General features: G+C 43.9%; 1 protein-coding gene across 1 annotated transcript in view; it reads left to right on the plus strand.

Moving 5' to 3' along the window:
* The window catches only part of ICMT (isoprenylcysteine carboxyl methyltransferase), a 131,372-nt gene extending 117,685 nt beyond the window's left edge, over window positions 1-13,687 (plus strand). Inside the window, exon 5 of the mRNA XM_086921719.1 lies at window positions 4,201-13,687. Within this exon, the coding sequence (XP_086777845.1) occupies window positions 4,201-4,383 (183 nt within the window). The 3' untranslated portion in view covers window positions 4,384-13,687. The remainder of the gene's footprint in view (window positions 1-4,200) is intronic.
* Window positions 13,688-26,012: the final 12,325 nt, after the last annotated feature.

The following is a 26,012-nucleotide window of genomic DNA, read 5'->3' on the forward strand; positions in this document are numbered from 1 at the left end:
TCTGGAGCCACAGTGGGGGGTGATCTGATATACCCCGGGCCAGATGTCTAATCTCCCTGGCAGAGGAGGCCTGCACCGCCGGCATCAAAACATAGTCCAGTCTGGAGAGACTGCCGTGGGCCCCAGAGTGGAAGGTGTATTGTACCTGTCCCGGATGCATCAACCTCCAACAGTCTACCAAACCCAGTGTCTCCAAAAGCCCACTTAACCAAGACTGTGACCTAGTGAGGTCTCTGGGGGATAGCGATCTACACTACCGGAGACAACTCAATTGAAATCTCCGCCCATCACCAGTATACCATCTGGGAGCCCCAGTACCACACGCCCAAGATCAGCAAAAGTCGAGGTCTGTAGACCAGGCGGGACAAATACAGAAATCAGCGAGACAGTCCTCCCCTCCAACCTGCCTGTGATTGCAGCGTAGCGCCCCCTGTCATCAAGAACCATGTTGTCTATTTCCAAAGGGAGAGAGTTCTTGACTAGGATGCCCACGCCCCTAGAACCAGTAGTGAACCCAGAGTGTACAGCGAGACGATTTCCTTGCCGATTCATGGCGTGACAAGTGTTTCCAATCAAGTGCGTCTTCTGCAACAACACAACATCAGGGGAGAGGCGTCTCAACAGTTGCAACACTACTCCCCGCTTTATCCTTTCCCACAACCCATTGACATTCCAACACAGCCGTTTCAATCCACTACCCCCATCCCGGAAGTGAATGCAGAATCCACCCCATAGCGAACACAGTACCCAGATAAAAGAATGAACGTTGCCTTGAAGTGAAACATTCCCAAACTTCCCCTTCCACCCCCAACATGATCCCGTTACAATACCCCCCCTGCACCCCTGCGTTAGACTCAAAAGCATCCCCAACTTGCAGTGTGCCTGTCGCCCTAACATTAAACTAGTCTACAAAAAGAAACCCAGAGGAGGAAAGAGTCCCACTCCCCCCGCCACCCTCGGTATGCCACCATAAATCACATAAGTATGAAAGACATCAAACCGAACTGTATGGTATGGTAATTGTTCGGAAATCAGAAACCACATTGTCATTCTTGCTCCGGCACGCCACCCTCCGCTCCACCCGAGTGTTCCGCTCGATCTCCCCGCTTTAGTAATGTATCCAGCCAGTCACTCACGCTCTTGGGACTGTCAAAGAAAAACTTCCGGTCCTCATACTCGACACGGAGCCTGGTTGGAAATAACATCGCATATTTCAAGTCCATGTCTCTCAACCGTTGCTTCACCCCCTGAAACCCTATCCTCTGCCCCTGAACGAACTGGGTAAAGTCCGGGTAGAAGCTCACCGTTGTGTTTTCAAACTTCACTTCACCCGCGATGCCTGCAGAATAGCGTCTCTGTCTCTGAAGTTGAAAATTCTGGCGATAATCGGCCTCGGAGGGGCACCCGGCTTAGACTTCCCACCCGGTACTCGGTGCGCGCGCTCCACGGTAAACAATTTACTTAGGCCTTTGGGGGCGAGGTAATTTAGGATGAGGTCCTCCAAAAGGAGATCTGCAGCGGGATTTTCCGATTTTTCAGTGTCCCCAATAATACGTACATTATTGTGTCTTTCACTGTGACCCCAAGAATTTAGGTGGATTGTGAGGATGGTGTGACAATGTATTAAATAAAAAACTAAAATACCCTCTGCCATACTTTCAGATTTCAGTTTCCTTCTAAAGGAACACATACTTCATCCTTGTTCCTCTTTATGGTCACGGAACTTACTCTGTGACTTGCATTAGCCTTATAATGTGCATTAGGTGATGCTTTATCCCATGTATTATAATTTTAATTCTCCGAAGCAAAAACATTTGGCATTGCCAATGCATGCTCCTATTAATAGTTTGAACAGCCTGGTAAAATTAGCTTATCAATTGTTCGTGGAGGAGAAATAAACCTTGTGTTGTTCAGACGGAGGTATGTAAAGACTCCTGTAAAATTGGCACACAGTTACCAATCATTATGGTCCAATGACAACTCCATGAGCAGTGGCTATTCTTTGGTGTACTGTGCCTGGTCTAAAATGAGACCGGCTTGAGGTTGCCAATGTATCAGGCAATGAAATGGAGAAATTCTAGTTTGTTCGGGCTCTACTACATTGAGATCCCCTACTTTGGAGATGACCAAATGTTCTTAAGAATGGCAATCTAATTTGTGTGGAATCTTTTTGTTAGTTTTCAAAAGTACTGCTAGGATCAAGTCAATATGCTTAAAAAGACCAAACATGTGGACGTACTATATTGAGAAATTCCAAGCGTTCTGACCATATGGGCCAGGAGATTGTTGTATTGCAAAACTGGGGTGAGATGGGTTGGGGGAAACAAAAGGATTAGAAGGGATCCAGGTAAGCGCCTTAGTGCTGTGAAAAGGCCATCGTTTGGTCAAGGTTATGTGCATGGTACACTGAGTGCCAGCATGTGAATTTTAAGGTCTCATTAGGGGAGTGAGCAGTATGACCCGTAGGAGACTGCTGCATGTTGATATGTGGGAACTAAGAAGATCTAGAGATTGTGGCAGCATTTGCTTGGTTTATAACACGTAGCTGTTTGTGACGTATGGAGGCCTTAATGCATCTCCAGTTATCTTGGACCCATGTATCATTCTAAAAGTTGTGCGCAGAGTCGTTGAGTGAAGTACTGGTATTTTATTCTGGGCATGTGGTCTATCAAAGGTTGCCATGTACACGAGAATTTCTTTTCTGAATGCGCTAGTAATCTGATGCGTGGCAAGGACTGGCCAGAGTTTATGGAACCAGAGTGTTATGTGGGGACATTTTTTTCTCCAGAAGAGAGCTAGGATTTGCTTGACAGCTGTTGTCATATGACGGATGAGCATCCTGTCCAGGTCAGTTATGTCTCATGTTTGAAAGTTTTACGCTTGGACTCAATGTGGTTAGACCAGCTGAGTTTGCGGTTCCATTGATTTGGCCCAGGATCTCCTCAAAAGAAATTCTGAAATATTGCCCAGGACTACTTCATGTGCAGACAGGTCCCCTCCTGCAACCCACAATGCCAGCATAGGGTTGATGCCATGGGGAACATTCTACGAAGGTTTAAGGTCGATTATTTCTGGTGAATACTGCGCATGGTCCTGGGTATGTTGTGCCAGAGTTGTTCCAGTCTTTGGATGATATTTCTTTATGCAAGTTCCTGTCCCATCGAGATTGATAAGTATGGAGTTGTGTTGGTTTGGAGTCTTGGAGGACATGTTCTGTCCTGTAAATTAAACCTTTCATGTCTGAGCATGTGCTTACTAGGATCTCAAAGGGTGAGAGACCTCATGGCAGCAGAGGAGTTGGATGGGTATAGTGCCCAGTGTCGTAACTGGCAATATTTGAGTCGGCATTTCTCTGTGATCTGAATCTCTTTTTTGTACTCTTCAAACAGTTTAATAGGTTGTCTTTGAAAGTTGCCTTTTAGGATCCTGCATTCCCCCTTTACCCAATCTGAAAAATCCTTTCAATCAAAGGTAGAGAAGTCAGTATTTGAAGCTGTTGGTGTGTTCGGGAATGGGTAGGCTGTGAGGCCTTTCCTGACCACAATATGTTCCCATAGAGTGAGTGTGTGTGTGTGTGTGTGTGTGTTTAGGGTTTTATTTTACAGTATTCCACCTAGGTTACCCTCGACCACTCCTCCAGTCAGTTGGTAATGCGAAAAAGAGGTACCGTATCGAGGAGGCAGCCCATTGAAAAAAAGCCTTGCATTTGCAGGGAAGGGATGTCCTGCAAGCGTACTGGGAGGTTAAGGATATATGACTTGTCTGGCTTTATTTTAAAGCCGGACACTACTTCAAACTAGTCCAGTTCCACAACTAACCCCGGTAGGGACCCCGGGAGTGTAGTTAGTGTAAGAAGGATGCCATCCATAAATAAGTTGATTTTATGCCTTGGGACCCTAATCTAATTGGAAGTAATCTTCCATTAGGCCTACATACTTTTATACCTTACCAGCACTTTTGATTCAGGAAAATGATAATACTAATTTATTTCAGCTATGTTTTAATGTTCTGCCTGTTTCTTTGACGACGCTGGTTTTGAGATGGCTGTGTACCCCTTGCTTCCTACATGTATGTATGTGCTCTGATGCGGCTAGTTGCATTTAAATAAAACAATCAAATTATATATGTATGTGCATATATATTTAAATGTCATGTTGAGCTATCAAGTGATCTAATTCTGAAAATGTATTTGTTTTTAAGGTTTTACTCTGCAACCCTGTCTGCACAATTGGCTATGCAGTGGCATCATGGCGATTTTTCAAAGAGCGAATAGAAGAGGAGGAATTCACACTGATTCACTTCTTCGGAGATCAATACTTGGATTATAAACGGAAGGTGCCGACAGGACTACCTTTCATTAAAGGTTTTAAAGTGGAGCTGTAAATAATGGGTAACATTAACCGGCTCCCCTAGTCGGAAGTCATCCTGAGCGGGCTGGCTCCATATTTAGTGGAAGTTCAACTACGCACATGCAGTTGTGACACCCAAGGACTTTAGTAGCCAAGTTCCCTTTACAGTGCTATCTGTTTTGGAGCGCAGTAGGCTAGGAAATGTCAACAACGTGGTTCCTCAAGAAGACCACATCAGATTGGACGCAAAGAACAGTTTTGCTCATAGAATTCACATTATGCAATGAACGCCACAAAGACCGACTTGAAAATAGTGTTCTTGGCAAGAAATCATGCTTTGCGAAAGGGTCTTTTATGTGCAAATATATAAGAATATAGAAAACCCAACTGTTCGATCCTGCCACTACCTTACAATCCTGCCACCACAGCTTTACACTGAGAAACCGAAGAAAAGGATTTAAACACAAGCAGAATACATTTGGCTCCAAATGTTGAGTTCCGAATGTGAGCACTTTGTTAAGTCGTGACTTATCTCTGTGGTTACGGGAATAAAATGATTGTTGATGGGCATGCAGCTGGTTACTGAAAAAGCAGAATGGTCTGAAACCATTTCTAATTCGAACCACTGGCATGTCTCAAAGTATTTAATGGCAGTGCTCATGCACTTCCATGGGCATTCACAACAAATGTCATTCTTGTCTATTTGTCCTTAACCTTGAAGCCCTTGAGGAACTATTCCAACCCAAAAGATTTGCAGTGGTTTTTAAACTAGTGGATGGATATAAGGGAAAATGTCACATGTATTTACACTTCGGACCGAAATCGAAATGCATCTTGCACATTTATTCTGTGGTATTCCTGCTAAGTGCAACAAAGGTTGTAGAAAAATGTAAATGTTGCTTTAAAGATTTTTTCGATTTGATTTGAGAACTTTCCTTGATGTCTATTGAATAATATTTAAAGAAAGATCTGAGGAACATTCCTTATTCCAGCGTGATTGTAATCTTCCTTTGTTCCTTCGAATAGCAGAGCTCCACTTTTCAAGGACACACTTCCCAGCTTTTGACAGATTTGTTTTTTAACCACAAATTTGGGATATTGATTGAGTGACCGTGTTAAAGGAATGAGTTCGTTTCCATAAGATTGCAAACCGGCCACTGTAAAAATCCGTCCTTGTAATCTCTATGACGCATTTTTATACATTGCACCAAAGTAAAATGTTTTTACTCAAAGGCTATAAGTTTTATTTTTAGGATGGTGAAGTATTTTGCCCATGTGCACACTTTGACATTTCCTGCATTGTATGATTCGTTTAACGGTTTCAAACAGAAATGCTTCCACATCTGAGGTGTAGTTTTCTTCTATACATTCAAATGACACAGCATGTGATCAAAGGTGTCTAAGCACTTTGTCTGATGTGTGAAGTCACCACTTACCAGAAAAGTTTGAGCTGTTTTTTTTTTTTTTTTTAAACTGTGAATGTTTTTTTTCCAAAGTTGGTATTATTGTACCGGCAACGACAATGTGTTCAGCATTACCTTGTCAAGGTGATTAGACTATCAGCCTACCATTTTAATTTAGGTTTTGCTGTTAACCAAAGAATGTGTTTCCTTGTCAGGTCAACACCATTTCCTCAGTGGCGAATCTGAGGTCAAGAGTGTTTGTGATGTGACACTCCGCCTTAAGAGATGGATTCTGGCATTGATAGGTTGGTCTGTGTACCTCCAGTCAGATGTATCGGTGTCTGTGCCGGGTTTTCATTGGGATTAGCAGCCTCTGAGCATAGACACACCTCCTTGAAACGTTTAAGAGATTGTATACACTAACTCCTCCCTCTCACAAAGAAAAAGTCAGGAATGAATAGAGGAAATGATTTGCACATATTGGGAATTGATGGCTTTTATTGGTGTGGCACAGCCTCACCTATCAATTTCAATACTATTCTTCTGATCAGTTGTGCTCTAAAAAAAGTGTTCACTTCGTTTTTGTTCAGGTTCTTGGGGACTCGGCAGTGTTTATATATTTAATGTGATGGAAAAGAGGAGAATAGGGTAATTAACATTGTAATATGTTTAATAGCTCTACTGTTTTCAGAGGAAGATCAAGACGAGTGCACAACATGCTGACTTGTATTTATATGTTTCATAGTGGAAAAGTCGGAAATGCTGTTTAATTTGAATTCTTAATATGTATATTCATATTTCACAGCTTTGCATTTTAGCAAGACAATCCTAACTTTCAGGATTACATTTGCCAAAAGTTAGAAGTCACCTTTTTATTTTGTTGGAGATCTAAACCGTCGACCAGGTAGCTTTTTCTTTTGCCACAGGCTCCTGTGACCTACCATCCCAATGCGACCTTGATATCCGACCCAAATTCTCATCACGTTCTGTTATTTTAGATCTGGTTTCAATAACAAACCACATGCAGAACTCTGTCCTAATTACGTCACGTAACATTTTTGGTAAAGAATATAATTTCTGTTGTTCTCTCTAGCTCTTTTTAGCTAGGTTCACACAATGTCAAATACTTAATAGCTGTGACTTTGAGGTCCCACACATGAAAACACAAATGCACATCGCAAATGTATATACCTAAAAAGCTATCTTACTACCACTGGTATCTGCAACTTACAGGTGTCCTCATTGTTTCAGCAGTAGATAGTCAACTTCCTGAACTCATTGGAACTACAACTTGTAGCCTGCATGTAACACTCTTTCCATCCCACGTGCTCAACTCGCCAATGTTATGCAATCTTTTCTCATAATTGTATTCTCTAATTCACTGACATTTCCATGGATTATTAGCAGACAGTTAGAAGAAAAACATGTTTGTCCCTTGCACTGGGTCAAACTAATCTAGAAGTGTGTCCAGTTGAGCAATAGTGAGGACACGCCTGTGACTTCATTCACAATGTTAGGCTTTAACAGTAATGGTATAAAAGGCTAAAGTAGGTCTGCAAAAACTGGGCACTACTCCAAGCAGATGAGTTGGGTATCCTAAAGAACTGTTGTTGCAGGGCTAAAATGCTCCCAGGCCATTTTGCACTTGTCTTCCATTTGAGGAGCTTTGCACGAGTATACATTTTTTCATATCGGAAGTCTCTTAAACATGACAAGATATTACTCTACAGTCTGTTACCAAACAACCTCAGCTAGAGTCTGTTCTGTAAGATGTTTTTCATCTGGATCTCCCAGGGAATTGTAGCCAGCTAGAGTTTTCAGATTTTTGGCTGGAGCATTGTTGAATGGTCTTGTCTTACGAAAGTATTCAACTGTTTGCTGGAAGGGGATGCATCCTTGTGAAATGAAAAGCCACAATAGAAAGACCGATCTTAATAAAAATATTTCATGTCTGAGTTACACTCCAGACCCGTCTCCCTACTACTACGCCTTGTTATACTTTTGGAGAAAGTAGTTGTAGGGCTGGTTTAGTAGTTGCCAAATCTAATCGGTTACTTGATCCTGCCTAGTCCAGCTTTCTCCCTGTAAATTCTTCTCAACTCATGGTCAACCTGTTCAAGATTATCTGGGAAGAAGATTAACTGTAGTGGTATTAGAGTGCCTGTCCTGTTAGATTCATTAACAACGTTTGATACCATTGCCTGTATCCTCCTCCTTAACCAGCTACACCATGCTGAATTCAGATGAACATCTCTAGAATGGTTTAAGACGTTCTTTATGGACAATTCTTAGAGAATAGCCTTACCACTGAGCTGCTCAAACTCATTTTAGATTTAGGTGTCTCTGAAGGAATCTGTTTTGTCCACATTGTGATATCTAGTTGTGACCTTTTAGCCTCCCTGTTATAAAAAGTAAAGGTTGGCAAACATTTTGCTCTTACCCAGACAACACACATTTAAATTGACAAGTAGGCTTTCGTGTGTGGTCAATGAGTTTTAGCCTACTTATTAACTTTATTTTAGGCTACTGTTCAGTGATGAATGCCAACAGTATTCTTAAAATTAGCTGATCTAAAACAGAGGTTTTGGTTACATTCTGGCAATCTCCTTTTGGGATGGCTTCATCCGACTACTTTCACCAGCACTTGTTACCACCACATTAAGACACTGTGTCGAATTTTGCATGAACAGCCCATCTACATGCGACAGTGGTAAATGCCTTTATCCAGTCTTTGCTTAGCCATGGAAATAACATGTACCTGGCAGCCCCAGAAAGCTCAGATGCTATGTACAATTAGTCACAGCCAGATTGCTAGAAGGGCTGCTTAAGTGTGGACGTGTAACGAGCGCAGTCTGAGCCCAACACGTACTGCAAAATAGGAAACCAATCCTCTTTAAATCTCTTGTCATTGGCTTTTCTCCAACTCACCTTCTTTCTTGATGTACACTTTCAGGGGATACTACCTTTCATACTCGCCAAGATCCTTATATTAGAGCCTACTCTTAGCCCTCTTCCCAATTCCGCTATAAGGAATAGAGGTTAGAGGTTTCCCTAGTGCTGCAGTTAGCATATGGAGCAACTTGCACTATAAATTGCACCCATAGAAATGCCTCCCACCATTTTGAAAAATACTAAAAACATGGTTCAGGTCAGGTTGCAAACAAGGTTTATTGAAAACTGTTATCCTTAAACACCAATATGGACATGTATTCACAATACATACACACCTCACTTAAAATGCAACAACATTTATATCAAAACGATTGAAGTATATATTTAACAGCATCCAAAATCGACATAGTGCTGTATTTTAAAAAGAGGGTTACATATATTTTATTCAGGTATCCTTAAACAAACACACAATTAACACGGGTTAAAGTGTATTTGGAGTCCAACAAACAAGGAAGCTACCCCTTACTCATATGTACCATATCACCAGGTTCAGGCATAGACACTTTAATACTATTGACACCAATATTGGTAGGCTATTTATAAAGATACTGAAATATGTTGTCACTTACCAACATTCCTGTGGTAAGTGCTATTGAAGATTTATGTAATATGTACGCATTGTCAGATTTTAAGCACACTAGATAAGCTAATTTTTTTAAAGTGATAATTTAGAAGAAAAAGATCCAGACGAGACAATACCCCTCTCATTATGCTTTGAAACATGCTTGTTTACTCAACAGGAGGTGCAGTGGTTCATAATTGCATCTTTGTTTAGTGCCAAGGTGCTCTAACTTTAGTTTTACCTTAAAAAATTTAAATAACAAGCATAACCTACTTCAATGTTTGAATAGATTTGAATGTCCTCAAGCACATTTGTTACTTTTCTCAAGGCTGATCATCCCTCTAATGGCACCCATTACATTTCTTGACCCCCTACTGAGTTTCAGTCACCTACCCATACACCGCTGGTGGGGACACCTTTTTTCATTGGCTATTCCCTATGATGTTCGGGAGGTCTCTGCTTCACACTCCCCAAATCTAACCAAGATACAACCTTGTGTGTAGCCTACTGTTAACCTGTTGGCTTCAGGCGTTGCTAAATGCCTGAATTATGTGTGCCTAATAAATGGAGCCAAAAAACATTTATTAAATATCTGAAGCAGCAAAATAATTATTATGATTGGATCAGTCAATTTTCCTGAGTTGCTTTTCCCTCAAAAAGTGATTTAGTTTAGCTTTTGCTACTACAATAAAACAGATTTGAGCCAGCCATGTACATTATGCAGGCTAACTTTCACAAGCTATTCCGAGTGTTCCTTTTATGCGATAAATTGCTATTTCTTCAAATGCAGTACTTTTTTCAAGGATCTTGTTGCAGCACTTTCAATTGATGGAAACCCGGGCATGTGCTTATGAGTCAGAACTAGGATTTTTTTTTAATCAAAAAACTCAATACAAGGCTTTAGGTTTAAGCATGGAAGACGATGGTAACTTGCACTATAATACAAATAGATGCATAATAAAATGTAATGTGTTTTCAGGTAACCATATACCAAAGAGGGTTACAGAATGGCATTTTATGTTGACATGGTAACTGTAAATTTTCTTTTGATGTTGGTCAAGGAATAAGTTAGATGTCAGCCCAGACTTTGAGGGACCAGTCATGTAGCTGAATTCTAACATATTACATTCAGCATTAAATTTCCGTTGCTGACACACAATACTGTCCAGTAGGAGGAATACAGTTCAGTAGGAGGTAATTTGTTTCGGTGATGGAACAGATATTTAAATTGGCCTACAGTTTAATGCTTGCTTAGTGTGGTAGCTATCCAATATTTTATTCCTCAAAAAGCTGCATACTTTTGTCGGAATACTATTGTATGCGGCAGAGAATATGAGCATTTTTTAGATCCAGATTTGTACTTTTCTGTAATTCCAGCCTGCATCTCTAGCCAGCAGTGCTATGAACACGTGTAGTGTGAATTCACCTAGCATGAGTGACCACAGCGAAATTGTGGCTTTCGATTTTTAAGATTCAAGAGGACTGGAAACTTAAATTGGATACTTATAATATGGGCTTTATTACTCAGTATTTTGTGTCCTTTACAACACATCAGTATGATAGAATGAGTTAGAATTGTGTCCTTCTTTATGTGCAGTTAGGTATTTTATATAGCTTCTAAATGCTTACTTAATTTCCAGTTTTTTAGAACATTATGGAACTGAAAACCCCATTGGCAGACCGTTACTGTATATATTTAAAGGGTGTCGCAAGCTGATTTCAACTATTCAAACAGGTGAGCTTTATCAAAGTGCATTTTGCACAGTGCCCTGCTCCGGTGTAGTAAGGCTGTAGCCCAGTGACTTGACCTAGTGACATAATTTTAGTAACATATTATAAAGCCCTTCAGAGCAACATCTTTTAAGATGTCGATTACACATTAATTTTGCAATCTCTTAAAAGCATGTGGATGAAGAACTCCATTTTAATTCTTTTGAAATCCACTACTCTAACTGCCTTTCACATTAGACTGCTGCACTTTTTACTGAACCTTTTAATTGTTTTTAGTTGGTTATAATCTGAACTATACAAAATCAGATGCTAGCAAATAGACTTTGACTTTCATCCTTACAAGAACATTTGATCATTGATTCAGGAGTAATCCAATCTATTATTACTTCATTCAAGTTGAAATTAAAATAAAACGTAATTGTTTAGAGACATTGCCTTGGATGTTTTTACTCCTCCATTCATTATCTCACAATAAATAACTTTAGTTGAATCGAGCGTTTCTTCCTTGGTCACCTCCACTGCCACACTACAAATTGTTCATGTGAAAGATACCACCCATAGAATACATCAACATTTAGTATGGCATGTCAGATTTTAAAATTTGTGTCTTGTACAGCAAAACACAGTTTATGTAGGCTTTGGTAAGTAACCTAAATGGGCTGTAATGTCTAGTGAAAAGAAGGAAGACATAGCCAACATCATGGAACACTACATGTGTTCCCAAAAGCTGTTCTCTCTAGTACTGGTTGACTCTGGTTGAGATCTCAGGGTCGTTAGTTATATTATTTTACACTAATGACAAAAGAGGACTTCACATCGTGTGCGGGTTTAGGTCACTATTCCTGTACTAAAGCATACCTGCTGAAGGTCTATACATCTATGATTGTCAGGTTAAAATAGGCGAACATTCAAAAAAAGCATTTTTTCTTTGTGTTAAACAAGGTATTTACTTTATGCCTCGTTTCATATTTAGAATTCAAAATGTAATAACTTAGCATTGGAGACGCCCTGGGTCTACTGAAGTCCAGGCAGCACTCACCACTCCAGAAGCCTATTAATGAATGACTTTGTCCTGAATCTCTTTATAATCATCTGGTTTCGGTCTAAACGTATAAATACCTCGGTCTTAAATTACTGAATGCCGTTCCCGATCTATCTGTCTTTGTATTTCTATCACACACACTTTTCTGAATTATCCTTCTTATTTGTAATTTCCTTCTCTTTGTGGCACCGTTATGGGCGACTTAATGTTTAGCTAGCCATCTCAATTCATCTGCAAAGAGAAATATCCCCTCATTTTCATTGTCTTAAAGGATTACTGTGGAGTACTGTACTCTTGAGTTGCGCAAATGCACCAAATGTATTAAAGAGGCATTTCTTAACATATAATTTTAGTTGCTGCAGTGGAGCTTTATTCATGTCTGACGCATCCTGCAAGTAACATTACAACATGGCTATCAATATTCTTGCACTTCAATGCCTAAGTTATGTTTAACGTCTATCTGATAATCTATTTGTCTTAGTTTTCAACACGTGTGTATGTTGCTCATGGTTCGCAAACACTACTTTAGCAAAAGACACACTGATGCTAAGGAAGTCCGAATGAACGAATGCTCTAAATGGCACCTGTATTTCAAAGACACATGATGCTTTGGGCCATATGTCGGCCAAAATTATATGTTTCAGACGGAACACTGTGAATTTACAATTGGTACTTTTGTATCACGGCTTGTACCCCCCTCACACTGCCTCCCAGAAAAGTTGAGATTGATTGTTTTTCTGCAAACCATATCATAGGGATTTATTTTTCCGTCATTGGATCTTGATTAACTTTTTCATTCTGATGAAGCACCAAAATGTAACCATTTGCGTGTAAAATGTATTTACCTCTTACTCATACCACAGCAGTGGTGTTTACAGGTCTCATGTTTATTCGTGTAATATGTATGGCACCAGTCTTAGCAAATAATGTTGTTATTGAACGTGGCCCATTATCCTTGTGGTCGATCTGTGACTTTCAGGATACAAGATAAATCCTGTTTTCTTTTTAGTTGTGGCTGCACCATACCTGTACATGTCAAATTTACTTGTGTTCAAATAATTCCCTGTCGGAACTGGTTAACTTACTAAGGTTTTAAGTGTAATGTGCTTTAACGTAAAGTAGAACGAGATTTTTAACCCTGGAGTATTGTGCACTCCTTTTATTTATTTTTTATTGCAAGTATGTGTATTGGCAATTATTTTACCAAATAGTTCTTATATTTTACAAAGCTGGTTATAAGACGGGGTTAGACAGTTGCCTTGTTACTCCATCCTATGAAATAGTCTTGTGAATATTGTCACAGTGTTTCATTGTCTAGTAGCAGGGGTTCACAAAGACAATTGCAGGAACTTGAGCGTCAATTTAGCCCAATATACACACAAGAACAATTGTGTGGATTCGGATCAATGGTACAAAAAGGAAACCTGTAGCAATTCACTTATTACTTTTGCAATGAGTAAGCACTCGAATTCTGGACAATCGTTACATTGTATAATTTATCGGGGATTGCAAAATCCCTTGTTTTTTTGTAGAGCACCTGAAATGTAAATTTTGAAAAAAACTGAATAAATTAAAATATGTAAAAATGTATTTCATTTGTACAACAGATGTTAATCAAATATATAAAGTTTAATATTTTGCAGACAAATATTTGGTGTGTTTGTTTTTATACCGTCTCTGCTGCAGTGATAGCTTTGGTGAGCTGTGCAAGGGTTTGTGTGACAGTCACGAATTATAGCAGGGAATTTTTCTTCTTCAATATGAATGAGCACGAAATTTTCCCACCCAAATGTGATATCAAAAATCACATAAAATAGAGAACAAAAATACCTTCAAGTAAATCAGCAAAAAAATGAAAGCACCGTGTTGTCTGCACATGGATAGGAATATCATATGAAAATAACCTTGAAATTCTTGCTTACATAATTTTTTGCTGATGGACTCCAGTGAAGTGATGGAGTAGAGTTGTATATAAGCAGGACCGGTGCGCACGGACATCAGTTCCTTCCTTTCTGAAGATGATCCAGAGTTCAGCTTCGTACGTTGACTGTTTTCTAACTGCTTCTAAAACAGTATCACCAGTATGCTAGGGAATTATGTCCACACCTAGAACAGACCCCAATTAATGCTGCGACTGCAGATGTCAGATGATGGTCACAGACCTATACAAAGTGTGTCTTTGTTGGCTGGGCTCAGGACAAGACTCTAAGTCATGTGATAAGCGACCCTTCATGCACCCGAAGGTGAACTGAGACCAGGAGGGGAAACTATGTTGCTGAGCACAAGAAGAAGCGGAAGCCTTTGCATAGGTCTTTCTCATGCTCTAATTTATGACCAACTTGTAGGCTTCACTCATGCTCCAAATCACAGACTCAATCCTGAGGGCACTCTGTTGCCAGCTGAACTTGGCAATAGAATTACTCCAGTCAGTTAAAGTCCAGGTGCAAACATAAGAAATTGAAGCAGGATTCCACCATATTCGTCCACTCTGACTCCGAGATGGCACGAGTACGTCATATTCTCAGTTGCACCCAACACAAGGTCATTGCCCCTAGAATCAATTGCTCAGCTGGTCCCGACATACCACAAATTTCCCAGACCCTCGTTGACACCAGAAGCTGTTCAAGGCCTTCATAGGGGCTGTTGCACATTTAATGTGTGCTTTCATCACCCACTGGTGTGCCTTCTGGCCCCTTGGATTCACAGGAGTCTTTAGTTGGATAACTGGCAGAAGAACCATCCCCGACACTGCTTCTTTCAGACTCATTATAAAGCCCTTACCAATGTCAGTACATACTACTACTCTGGCCCGAGATCTACACCAGTCCCAGTATAACCTCATGCCAGTGCGAACGTAACTGCCGCTGGAGTATGACCTACTGCCAACACAGTGTCTGACCCCAAATCTGGCTTTTGCTCAAGCCTAACCAATGTATCACTAAGAAATACGAAGTAGGGCAACTAGTTGTCATGCAACCCGACTTTAATCAGGTTCCTCTGCCCCATCACACCTACCAGCATGGGCTCCATTCTCTCTTTATTTCCGACTGGTCCTGTACCAGAGAAGGGAACGTCCCAAGATGATGGTGATAGGGGTGACTTGCTTCCCCCTCACTATACTGATGATGCCTTTTATATTGATTCATGTCAGTGGGTTTGACACCACACTTGAGACAGAGCTTGACTTACCACTTGGGCTACCAGTGCCTCATTTGCAGTCGGGGTCCAGAGGCCAGCTGAGGCACTAGAATTACAGTGGTGATTTTGCAGTCTGGGCCAGCAACCTCTGAGCCCTTTTTATCTTTTAACGATACTCTAAGTTCTATATTTTTGGCTGCTTATTTTTGCTCACCTGTGAATGGGCAGGTGACAAGATGTCAGACCAGTGCCTGGAGACCCAGATTTCCTCACCCAGCACCCCACTCCAGAGAATCCTATTGTAAACGCCTCAACCAGCAAGATAAACTATCACTTCTCCCGATAGTGAATCCAAGGGTAATGATGCTTTTAGAAAGCACATGTTTTCATAGGCCAATTTAGCACTGCACTCCGTCAATACTGTTTGTTTGCTGGAAGGTTACACATGCCCTATGGGACATGGCCAGTGAGATTATGCCAGCAGTCCCAAAAGACCGTGGGCCTCATTGGCCAAGACGTCCCACAATAGACTGAACTTCACCAAATATGTTTTCAGCGCAGGTCTGGATACTAAAGACTGTCTGAGGTTGGGTAAAGATTAGTTTTGTCCTTCGCCACCATGTGTGGATGTGTTGCACAGCATCCTCTAGCAATATACAGGCCTCCCACCTAGATATACTTTTTGATGGGTCTCGCCTTTTGGGTGAGAAGGTGTACTCTGCATTTGAGCCCTTTGAGGACAGCAGGGCTTCAGCACACTGCTTGGGGCTAATTACCCCTGCCAAACAATTCCCTCATCAATTCAGAACGTTTAGATACTATTCCAGTGGACTGTAGTATAGACAGCATTTACTACCAGTTATACATCAGACACCCCAGTCCTTTGAAGGACATGAATCTGGCAAACAGCATGCAGGCAAGCAGGGTCCTCCAATTCCTCTTACCCGGATACCATAGCCACTATACCACTTTAGTTTTTCCTTAAAGGGAATGTCCAACCATTGGGCCCTGCCCATCTTTAGAGGTCGGGGATCTAAGTATTCCAGTACCTTGACAACTGACTGAAAGCGGGCTCACCACAGTCGTAGACATCCTCTGCAAAATAGCAAACTGCTTGACGTGTGGCTCACTATCAATTAATTGTAGTCCCATCTCACTCCTTTAAAGCGCCTTCATTATATTGGAGCACTCCTGAACACAGTGGAGTTCAGAGCTTTCCCTCTGCCACAGCGAGTCCAAGACATTTAGAGTATGAGCCAGATGCTTCAGGTTCGAACCTGGATCACAGTGAGAGCAGCTCTGAGGCTTCTTGGTCTCTTAGCCTCCTGAATCTGCTTCCATCCACTGTGCCTTATGGCACATGCAAGCTCTGCTATGAAAGTAGTGGCGTCATGCATGCTGACATCAGTTTCTTTCTTTTCACATCTTATGATGCTGATCAGGACTACTCTGGTCTTTTCAAGACCCCTTTTCCGAAAATGTTACCAGTGAGCTAGGTAAAATGTCACCTCCAAAGAACAGGGTTCAAGCTGTGTAGGGACTATCGCTAACAAATGGGTGTGACAGACCCCATGGAGTATCACTATGGTGCCTAGGTTCTACCCACGACTCCTCTCAGCTTAATCCATAAACCAAACTGGATCGTGAAGTGTATCTGTACGTTGCCTAACCTGGGAAGGCTCCAGGCAGTGACCTGCAGAAGTATAAAGAAAGGTTGAACTCCCAAAATTGTTACTGAGGCAGATAATTTTTGCAGTCTCAAGAAGTTGAAGTGAGAATCGTCCGCTTCTCACAACTCTCAAACTCTTGAGGAAGCAAGGGCTTCAACATGCCACTTCATCTTGCTTTAGCTTACCGTCTGAGTCGATTCGGAGTCTAATCCCCATGCACCCCGAATTAACAGGTCCATTCGGGATTCAAGCAAGCCTTTAGGGAGGTCATGCTGTACATTTTGGGAACTTTACTGGCTCTTTCTGGCATACATTGGGCCCCAGTTGGAATTCCACTAGCGGGTCCACCCTCCATACTTTCTGTGCCCCTTGAACCCACTTTTGGTTCTGCACCAGTTCCGATGTGGACTTTGCTTCAGGTGCCACCACTGTGCCCTGGTCCTTTTGCATTAACGCTGGTGTCCACACCAGGGAAGGATTTGTAGCCCATTGTGTTTGCTGACTCTGAGCAGAATCCACCTCGATGGAGTCTACGCCCTACTCCTAGGATGCTTGATTCCGGTCCAGGGAAGACATGGCTTGGCAGTTTGGGCTGGACTGTTCCCATGAGGCACAGGGTCAAGACTGATTTGCATATGGTCATGTCTGAACTGGGGTTGCTAGGTGAGCAAAATAACGATGGATTAAACCTAGATCTGTGACTGGGGGTGAATGTTTTGTCATTGTGCAACATTCCGTCCATTATCTTGTTTGTTTTGCTGTTCACCCTATGTGGGAAGGGTATGCCCAGAAGTGGGTCCCTTGCGCACTATGCCACTGGAGTCAAGCTATCCTGGCTGAAGACGGCTGATAGCCAGAAACCGGTCCTAGGATGCTTGATTCCGGTCCAGGGAAGACATGGCTTGGCAGTTCGGGCTGGACTGTTCCCCTGAGGCACAGGGTCAAGACTGATTTGCACATGGTCATGTCTGAACTGGGGTGGCTTGTTGAGCAAATTAACGATGGATTAAACCCAGATCTGTGACTGGGGGTGAATGTTTTGCCATTGTGCAACATTCCGTCCTTCATCTTGTTTTTTTTTTAGGTTCTACCCACGACTCTTCTCAGCTTAATCCATAAACCAAACTGTATCGTGAAGTGTATCTGTACGTTGCCTAACATGGGAAGGCTCCAGGCAGTGACCTGCAGAAATTGAAAGAAAGGTCCCACTCCCAAAGTTGTTCCTGAGGCAGATAATTTTTGCAGTCTCAAAAAGTTGAAGTGAGAATCGTCCGCTTCTCACAACTCTCAAACTCTTGAGAGGCAGCAAGGGCTTCAACATGCCACTTAATCTTGCTCTAGCTTACCGTCTGAGTCGATTCGGAGTCTAGTCTCCATGCACCCCAAATTAACAGGTCCATTCGGGATTCGAGCAAGCCTTTAGGGAGGTCATGCTATACATTTTGGACACTTTACTGGCTCTCTCTGGCATATTTTGGGTCCCAGTTGGAATTCCGCCAGCGGGTCCACCCTCCATGCCTTCTGTGCCCCTTGAACCCACTTTTGGTTCTGCACCAGCTCCGATGTGGACTTTGCTTCAGGTGACCCCACTGTGCACTGGTCCCTTTGCATTAATGCTGGTGTTCACACCAGGGGAGGATTTGTAGCCCATTGTGTTTGCTGACTCTGAGCAGAATCCACCTCGACACAGTCTACGCCCTACTCCCACCAGAGTACAGCTGGCTTTAACCCTTCTGAATCAGATAACTTGTCCTAACCACTTGGTTACCAAATCTTTTTAGCACTAACTAAGACAATGGGAATTTTGATGAAGGGGAGGATTGTGTCCCCCAATATGATAACGAAAACTGCTGTTATGGACTACACGGTGCCAGTGGCGTGAATACTTATCCGGATACTGGTCATGTTTCTCCCCCTGGCCCTACGCAGAGGAGAGTGCCTCATTCACTGTCATTAGGTGAAGGGGGCTAAAGCACAACCCGTATAGCACTCTAGTATGTATTTGAACACTAATGTTTTTAAAGAGGTACACCAGCCTGGTCAAGCGCCGGCAGAGTCTCTAATACCATCTAATGAGGCCCTCATGGATACCCCTTTGGGCACTTGGGAAAACCATGTTCAGGACCACTAGTTAGGCACTTCACACGGCACCATAGACAAGACCCAGGGAACCCTGACTTTGTTACCAAACGTCCCACCGCAAGTATTTTGGTGTCAGCATTCACATGTAAGGTTAATTCCAATGCCTTCCTCACTACCCGCCTTATCAGCAGTCTGAGATAAGATACAGCTGGCAAGCCCATCTTTTCCTTCATGAGCTGCTCTGCTATTTCAGAATACCAGCTGCCTCATTGGCCGACTACTCCCAGGCCCTTTGGGACATCAGTCAAGGAATTGTGAAGCACGCTACTCACCCGTGAGGGCCTCAAGGAGTTTGAGGGGTGCAGCTCCAAGTCAGCCCAAGAGTCAGCTCTTGAGGCTCTTCCTGAAGGTGTACAGAGTGGAACAGCGTCTGATAATGATTGGGAGCTCGTTCCAGGTCTTTGCCGTGATGTAGGAGAAGACTCTTACCCGCTCTGGCTCTGCGGATGCTTGGGGTTTCGGCAGTTAGAGTGGAGGTTTGTCTTAGGTACGTGGAAGGAGACTTTCGTTGAGGTATTGGGGTCTGGTGTTGTGAAAGGATTTGTAGGCGTGGATGAGTAGCATGAAGCTTACTCTTTTCTCGACAGGGAGCCAGTGGCGGTCTTGTATGTGTTTGGTGATGTGTTCATGTCGTGGGATGCCGAAGACTAGACTGGCCGCGTTGTTCTGGATGGTCTGGAGTTTGCTGAGCAGGCATTTGTTGATTCTGGCATAGAGGGCGGTTCCGTAGTCCAATTTGCTTGTTATGAGTGCGTGGGTGACGGTCTTTCTGGATTCGGGGGGATCAATTTGAAGGTCTTGTGAAAGATGCGGAGGGTGTTGAAGCAGGTGGAGGCTACGGCATTGATCTGTTGGGTCATGGTGACGGAGGAGTAGAGTATGATGCTGAGGTTGCGGGTGTGGTCTGTGGGAGTGGGGGGGGCTTTCCGAGGGCAGTGGGCCACCAGGTGATGTCTCATGCTGAGGGTTGGGTTAGATGATGAGGACTTCTGTCTTCTCCGAGTTGAGCTTCAGGCAGCTGTTTGTTCATCCATGATGCAACGTCTTTCATTCCTTCCTGGAAGCTGAGCCTGGTGGTGTGGGGATCCTTTGTGAGGGAGAGTATGAGCTGGGTGTCGTTGGCGTAGGATTCTATGCGGAGTCCATGCTGTCTGACGATGGCGACGAGGGGGCCATGTAGATGTTGAAGAGCGGGGGCAAAGCGATGATGCTTGGGGTACTCCGCAGTTGATTTCTAGATTCGGAGAGGAAGGGCAGAAGTCTGATTCTTTGGGTTCTGCTGGTGAGGAAGGAGCGGAGCCAGTCGAGAGAGTGAGTGCGGTGGGAGATTGTGGTGAAGGCTGCAGAGAGATCTAGTAGGATGAGGACCAAGGTGTGGCCTTGGTCGAGGAGAGTGCAAATGTCGTCTATGGTGGCGAGGACGGCGGTCTCTGTGCTGTGGTTTCAGAATCTGGACTGGCAAGGGTCGAGGATGGAGTTCTCTTCGATGAACTTCGTTAGCTGGACGGTGACTACCTTCTTGGTGACTTTAACCATGAAGGGGAGGAGAGAGATGAGTCAGTTTTTGAGGTCCGTCTGGTCTGCAGAGGGATTCTTGACTTATGCTTGTTTCCAGTCGTTGGGGAAAGTGCTGGATTCGAAAGTGGCGTTGATGGTGCATCATAGCTCAAGTGCTATGGCGGCGGTGGCTCTCTGGAAGATGTGCAGAGGGCAGGGATACGTGGGGGCTCCTGAGTGACTGCTTTTCATTGTCCAGGCGAAGATGGTAGGGTGGCTGTTATTGCTCGAGGAAGGTGTGGTTTCAGTGTCTGGTGTCTGTTTGTTGAAGTTGTTGTAGAGGGACTTCATTTTCAGATGGAAGTAGGAGCCAAGTTTGCAGCAAAGGTCCTGGGAGGTTGTGACGTCCGTGGCTTTGCAGGAGAGTTTGGTGAATTCCTGAATGGTACTGAAGAGTTCCTTTGAGTTGCTGGAGTTAGCGAGGATTTTGTTCTGGATGAAGGTCCTTTTGGTGGATCTGATGAGTTGGTAGTATTATGTCATGGCGTTCTTGTAGGTGGTCCGATCTTGAGTAGTTTTGCTGTTCCTCCATAACTTCTCGAGACATCTGCAGGTGCGTCTGGATTCTTGGAGGTCGGTGGTGAACCAGGTGGCCTTCCTGGGGTGCTTTCTGTTGGGGTTGCGGAGGGGGGCACGCTTGTCTGCACAGTTGGTGATTCATCTGTATAGTTCTTTGGCTGCAGAGTTGGTGTCGGTCGAGGTGGGAGCGGGATCGTGGTTGAGGGTGGAGTTGAGGTGCTCCTCGGTGACCTTGCTCCAGTTCCTTTGCGGAGGGCGTCGTGTAGGTTTGTGAACTGTGGCTTTGTCGAAAGACACGTTTTACCCAGTGCTGGTCCGTCCAGGGGGGTTGTGTGGTGTGGCTGAAGTGGATGTTGTTACCACCTGAGAAGATGGGGTTGAGGGTGTGTCCTTACTTGTAGGTGGAGGATGGTGACAATCTGTTTCAGCCTGATGTTGGTGAGATTGTCCAGGAGGAGTTTAGGTCTCTGAGGTTGTCGAGGTGAAAGTTGAGGTCTCCAAGCAATATTTAGCCCATGGAGGCAATGCTGTGGGGTGCAAGGAGGTCGGTGATGGTTGTGTTGAACACGGTTCAAGGTCCGGGAGGTCTGTAGGCGAGGGTGCCGCGTAGTGTTGTTCTGGGGCTAGTCTGGATCTGGAAATGGAGGTGTTTTGTGGTGGACAAGGAGTCGTTCGTGCTGGACTTGGTGAGTCGGGGGGAGTTCTTGTGTGCAATGGCGAGTTCTCCTCTTGGGTGGTCCTTCCTCTGGATCTTGTATCCGTCGGGGATGGTGGTAGCAATGTCGGGGCAGAGGTGAGGTTGGTCCAGATTTCCGTGAAGAAGGCGACATCTGGTGAGAGGGTGTCAGTGGTGGCCCAAGTGGTGGTGGACATGGTGGCCCAAGTCTTACAGGGAGTTCAGAATGGCCTCTGGGTATCACTGACTCAAGCTATCCAGGATGGCCGATATGCAAGTAAATTTGTATTCACTCCGACTTGGAGATGGTCGACTGCCTAGGGCGGGCAATGGGTATGAGTGGCGACGCCTAGATGTGGTCTTTTGGCTTCTCCAGGGATGTCCAAGCAACCTGATGGACATGCCATTTGATAGGTTTTGCCTTTGTGGCAAGAAAGCGGCCTTAGCCCTTAGCATCTTCAAGAAAACAGTGCCACAGCACATTCCTTGGACCTGTCTGCCCCACCCAGACAGTTTAAACAGCAATTTCGTCCTGTTTGGAGCTACAGTAGGTGTTTCCAATGCTGCTGAGTTCAAACCCAGTCAACAGTCCAATAGGTCTCTCAGCCTTTTTGTGGTAGAGGCTGTAGTTTGCAAAGGCAATGCCCAGGACATCAGGGACAATGTGCTGCTCAGTCTCTTGGCACTGCAGCATCTGCAGTCAAAACAAAATTGCTTTAGTGCGTCTCTTCTGACACACAGCCACCCTTTCAGAGGCGGGATCAGATATTTCCTCCAAGTGTGGCAAGCCATCGCTTCAAACAAGTGGGTCCCTAAATTGTACATCAGGGCTATGCCCTCCCATTTCTTTTCACCCTGCTGCACCTTCCACCACCATCAGGGCAGCTGACTGAGAGCCACCTGTACCCTTGCAGCTGGACATGCAGGCCCTTTTGGCCAAAGAGGCCATAGAGTGCATTCCCGCATCTGAAGTAGAAGCTGAGCAATACTACTGCTACTTCCAGGTGCTGAAGATGGTAGGATTTCTTCATCCTGTTTTAGATCTCTTACCTCTGCACCTTCCTGTGGACGAAAAAATTCAAGAAGCTCATTCTTGCTAAGGCATTGATTCATTCAGCCTAGAGCAGTGTTCCGCGCACCTGTATGTGTTCCTGCCTCTCCTGACTTCTGAAGATCTGTACATATCGCGTCCACATCATCCTTGCTGCACAGTACTGAGCCGAGAGTGTGTGTGTCCGGTATCTGGGACTCCTGGGCATGAGCATCTGTCCTATCAAGCAGCTGTTTTGGAGGCATCTTCTGTGACGGCAGTAGGCAGGTTGTGGCACCCGGGCCTGCACAATTTGCAGCTCCATGCTTGGCAATTGAGCAGTGGCACATGACTTCATATGACCTTTCTCATGAGATTGCCATGTTGGTGACTGGGCATTCCTCCACAAAATCGGGGTCAACTAGACATTGGTACAGTTTTGTAGCTTTGCACGGCAGCCTCCACAGAGACCCAGTGCAAGCCAAGTTATCTAAAGTTTTATTGTTTGCTTTATGCCTGGTCTAGCAAGGACTTACTTTCGGTAAAGTGATGGCCCTTTAGACAGCTCGTTCGACTTTTTTGTGGTTTTAGGATCAGACTTATTTATTTAAATCCTCTGTTGCAATGCGAGTTTTGGAAGTTTTGCAACACTTGTTTCTGCCAACACTCTTTGTGATACAACAGCGTGACTTGAAATTAGTTTTTTTTATGTTTCCCCTTTTTGAGCCGATGTGCAGTTGTCCATCAGGCTTCTGGCACTAACATAAGCTAGGCTTGTGAGCCAGCTGTAGGCTCTTACGGTCAACCAACCTTATACAACATTCTTCTCAAACAAGTTGGTGGGGAGTCCCCAAGCTTTCTTTCTGTCTAAAGTGGCAATCCATTTTATGTCAAGCAGCCTATCCCGCTTCTGGCATTCTTTGCCCCCGTTCATTCATCTTAGGAGTAGAATAATCCACCATTTGTAGCCTAAGAAGGAACTAAGCTTTTATGTAGATTGCTCCGAAGATCATTGGGTGGATGATCAGCTCTTTGGGGGGTTCTCGGGGCAAAGAAGTGCAAATCAGTACAAAACCGACCATCACAAATGGACCATGTTCTTCCTAAAGATATTCTACGCACTAGAGAGGAAGTGGCATCCAGAAGGCTCATGTGCTAATTTTTACAAGAGCTAAGACCGGTACTACTGCACTTGTGCAAAGTACATGTTTGGTACATTTTTCATGTGGCCACTTGGGAATTGGTAACTATGTTCACAAGGCCATACTGTCTTAGCTGGCTGGTCTGTTCAAAGGTGCATTTTGCCCGCTCAGTCATGCTGGACTCCTTGATCTTAGCCAAATCACCTGGGCAGGTATTGCTTTGACATTGTTCAAAAGGTAAGGAATTTGCTGTTAGAAAGATCTATCAGAAGAACACGTTACTTAACTTCAGTGATAATCCGTCTGGTGGATTCTCTATCTTACTGCAGATTCCTCACCGACCAGCCCGCACACTCTGGGAATTGGACTCTCTCTTTTTTATTTTTTTATTTTCTTCTATCTAAAAAAGTCCCAATCTAGAGATCTGTATACTGATAATGCCAATCTGCTTTGCGTCTAAGGGCTTGAACTTGAAGTTCACTTATGCAATGAGCTGATGTCATTGCAATGAGGAAGACTATCTTTAAGGTCAGTAGATGCAGCGAGCAGCCATGCATTATACACATGAGAAACCTCATAACTAAGTTAAGGCCCTACTATGTGGGGTTATCTGGAGCAAAAAAAGGGAGGCTACGCAGAAGATGACCTTGTCAAGGTGGATAGTCCTCTGCAATAAGATCTGCTATGTACAGGCCAAGACACTGCCTCCAGAAAGTCTGGAAGCTCATTCCAAAAGCATTAAGGCTGATACTACTCCATTGGAAAATGGAGTGCCTGTCCTTGACATCTAAAACACACAAGATGATGGACGGAATGTTGCACAATGGCAAAACATTCACCCGCAGTCACAGATCTAGGTTTAATCCATCGTTATTGTGCTCACCAAGCCACCCTAGTTCAGACATGGCCATATGCAAATCAGTCTTGACCCTGTGCCTCATGGGAACAGTCCAGACGGAACTGCCAAGCCATGTCCTCCCTGGACCGGAATTAAGCGTCCTAGGACCGGTTTCTGGCTATCAGCCTTCATCAACCAGGATACCTTGACTCCAGTGGCTTAGTGAGCACGGGCCCCACGTCTGGGCTTATCCTCCCCACATAGGGTGAACAGCAAAACACACAAGATGATGGACGGAATGTTGCACTATGGCAAAACATTCACCTCCAGTCACAGATCTGGGTTTAATCCATTGTTATTTTGCTCACCAAGCCACCCCAGTTCAGACCTGGCCATATGCAAATCAGTCTTTACCCTGTGCCTCATGGGAACAGTCCAGACCGAACTGCCAAGCCATGCCTTCCCTGGACCGGAATCAAGCATACTAGGACTGGTTTCTGGTTATCAGCCTTCATCAGCCAGGATAGCTTGACTCCAGTGGCTTAGTGAGCCTTGACACCTGCCAGGCTGAGATGTGGGCACCAGTGCATAAGATCACGATCACTGCTACCTTGACAGCCAAGTCCAGTGAGGTGGTCTGAGCCCACTCCTCAGATCCCCCACCTCAGGAGGTACTATTTTGGCATCTGTTCTAAGGTGAGGAATCTGCAGTTAGAGGTATCCATCAAAGGAACACGTTTCACATCTTTGGTAGTGCTTTTTCTGGTGGGTTCTCTAACTGCAGTTTCTTCACCGCCCTTCCAACCTTTCTGTTCTGTTCTGTGGAGTGGGTTCTTTTGAACAACTGAAAAGGTCCCAAGTTAGTATTCATCATACTGTTACCAACAATTGTTCATGCACATTCCCATTCATTCTGAAAGGGAAAAGACAAGAAACTGACGTCCGTGCACTGGGTGGCGCTTATATTTGGCTCAGCTCCATCACTTCCTTGGGAAGTATGGAACCACACAGCACCACCTAGCGAAGCACCTTTATGGAATAGTTTTCCATACCTAGTCTGGAACTTGGGGAGTATTCCAATGTGAGAAATCTGCAGTTAGGTGGAGAATCAAAAATTAGCTAGCATTCGTGCCAAGAATTTTCAATTCTTTTAAGGACACGGAGGTGAGGATTATGCTATCTCTTTCTTTACTGTTAAAATCACAGCAGCCAAAAAACACACAGTTTAATATGAAAAAACTACATTGTCCATGATGCTTAG

The sequence above is a fragment of the Lissotriton vulgaris genome, chromosome 5, assembly GCF_964263255.1.
Source record: "Lissotriton vulgaris chromosome 5, aLisVul1.2, whole genome shotgun sequence".
Classification (NCBI taxonomy): Eukaryota; Metazoa; Chordata; class Amphibia; order Caudata; family Salamandridae; genus Lissotriton; species Lissotriton vulgaris.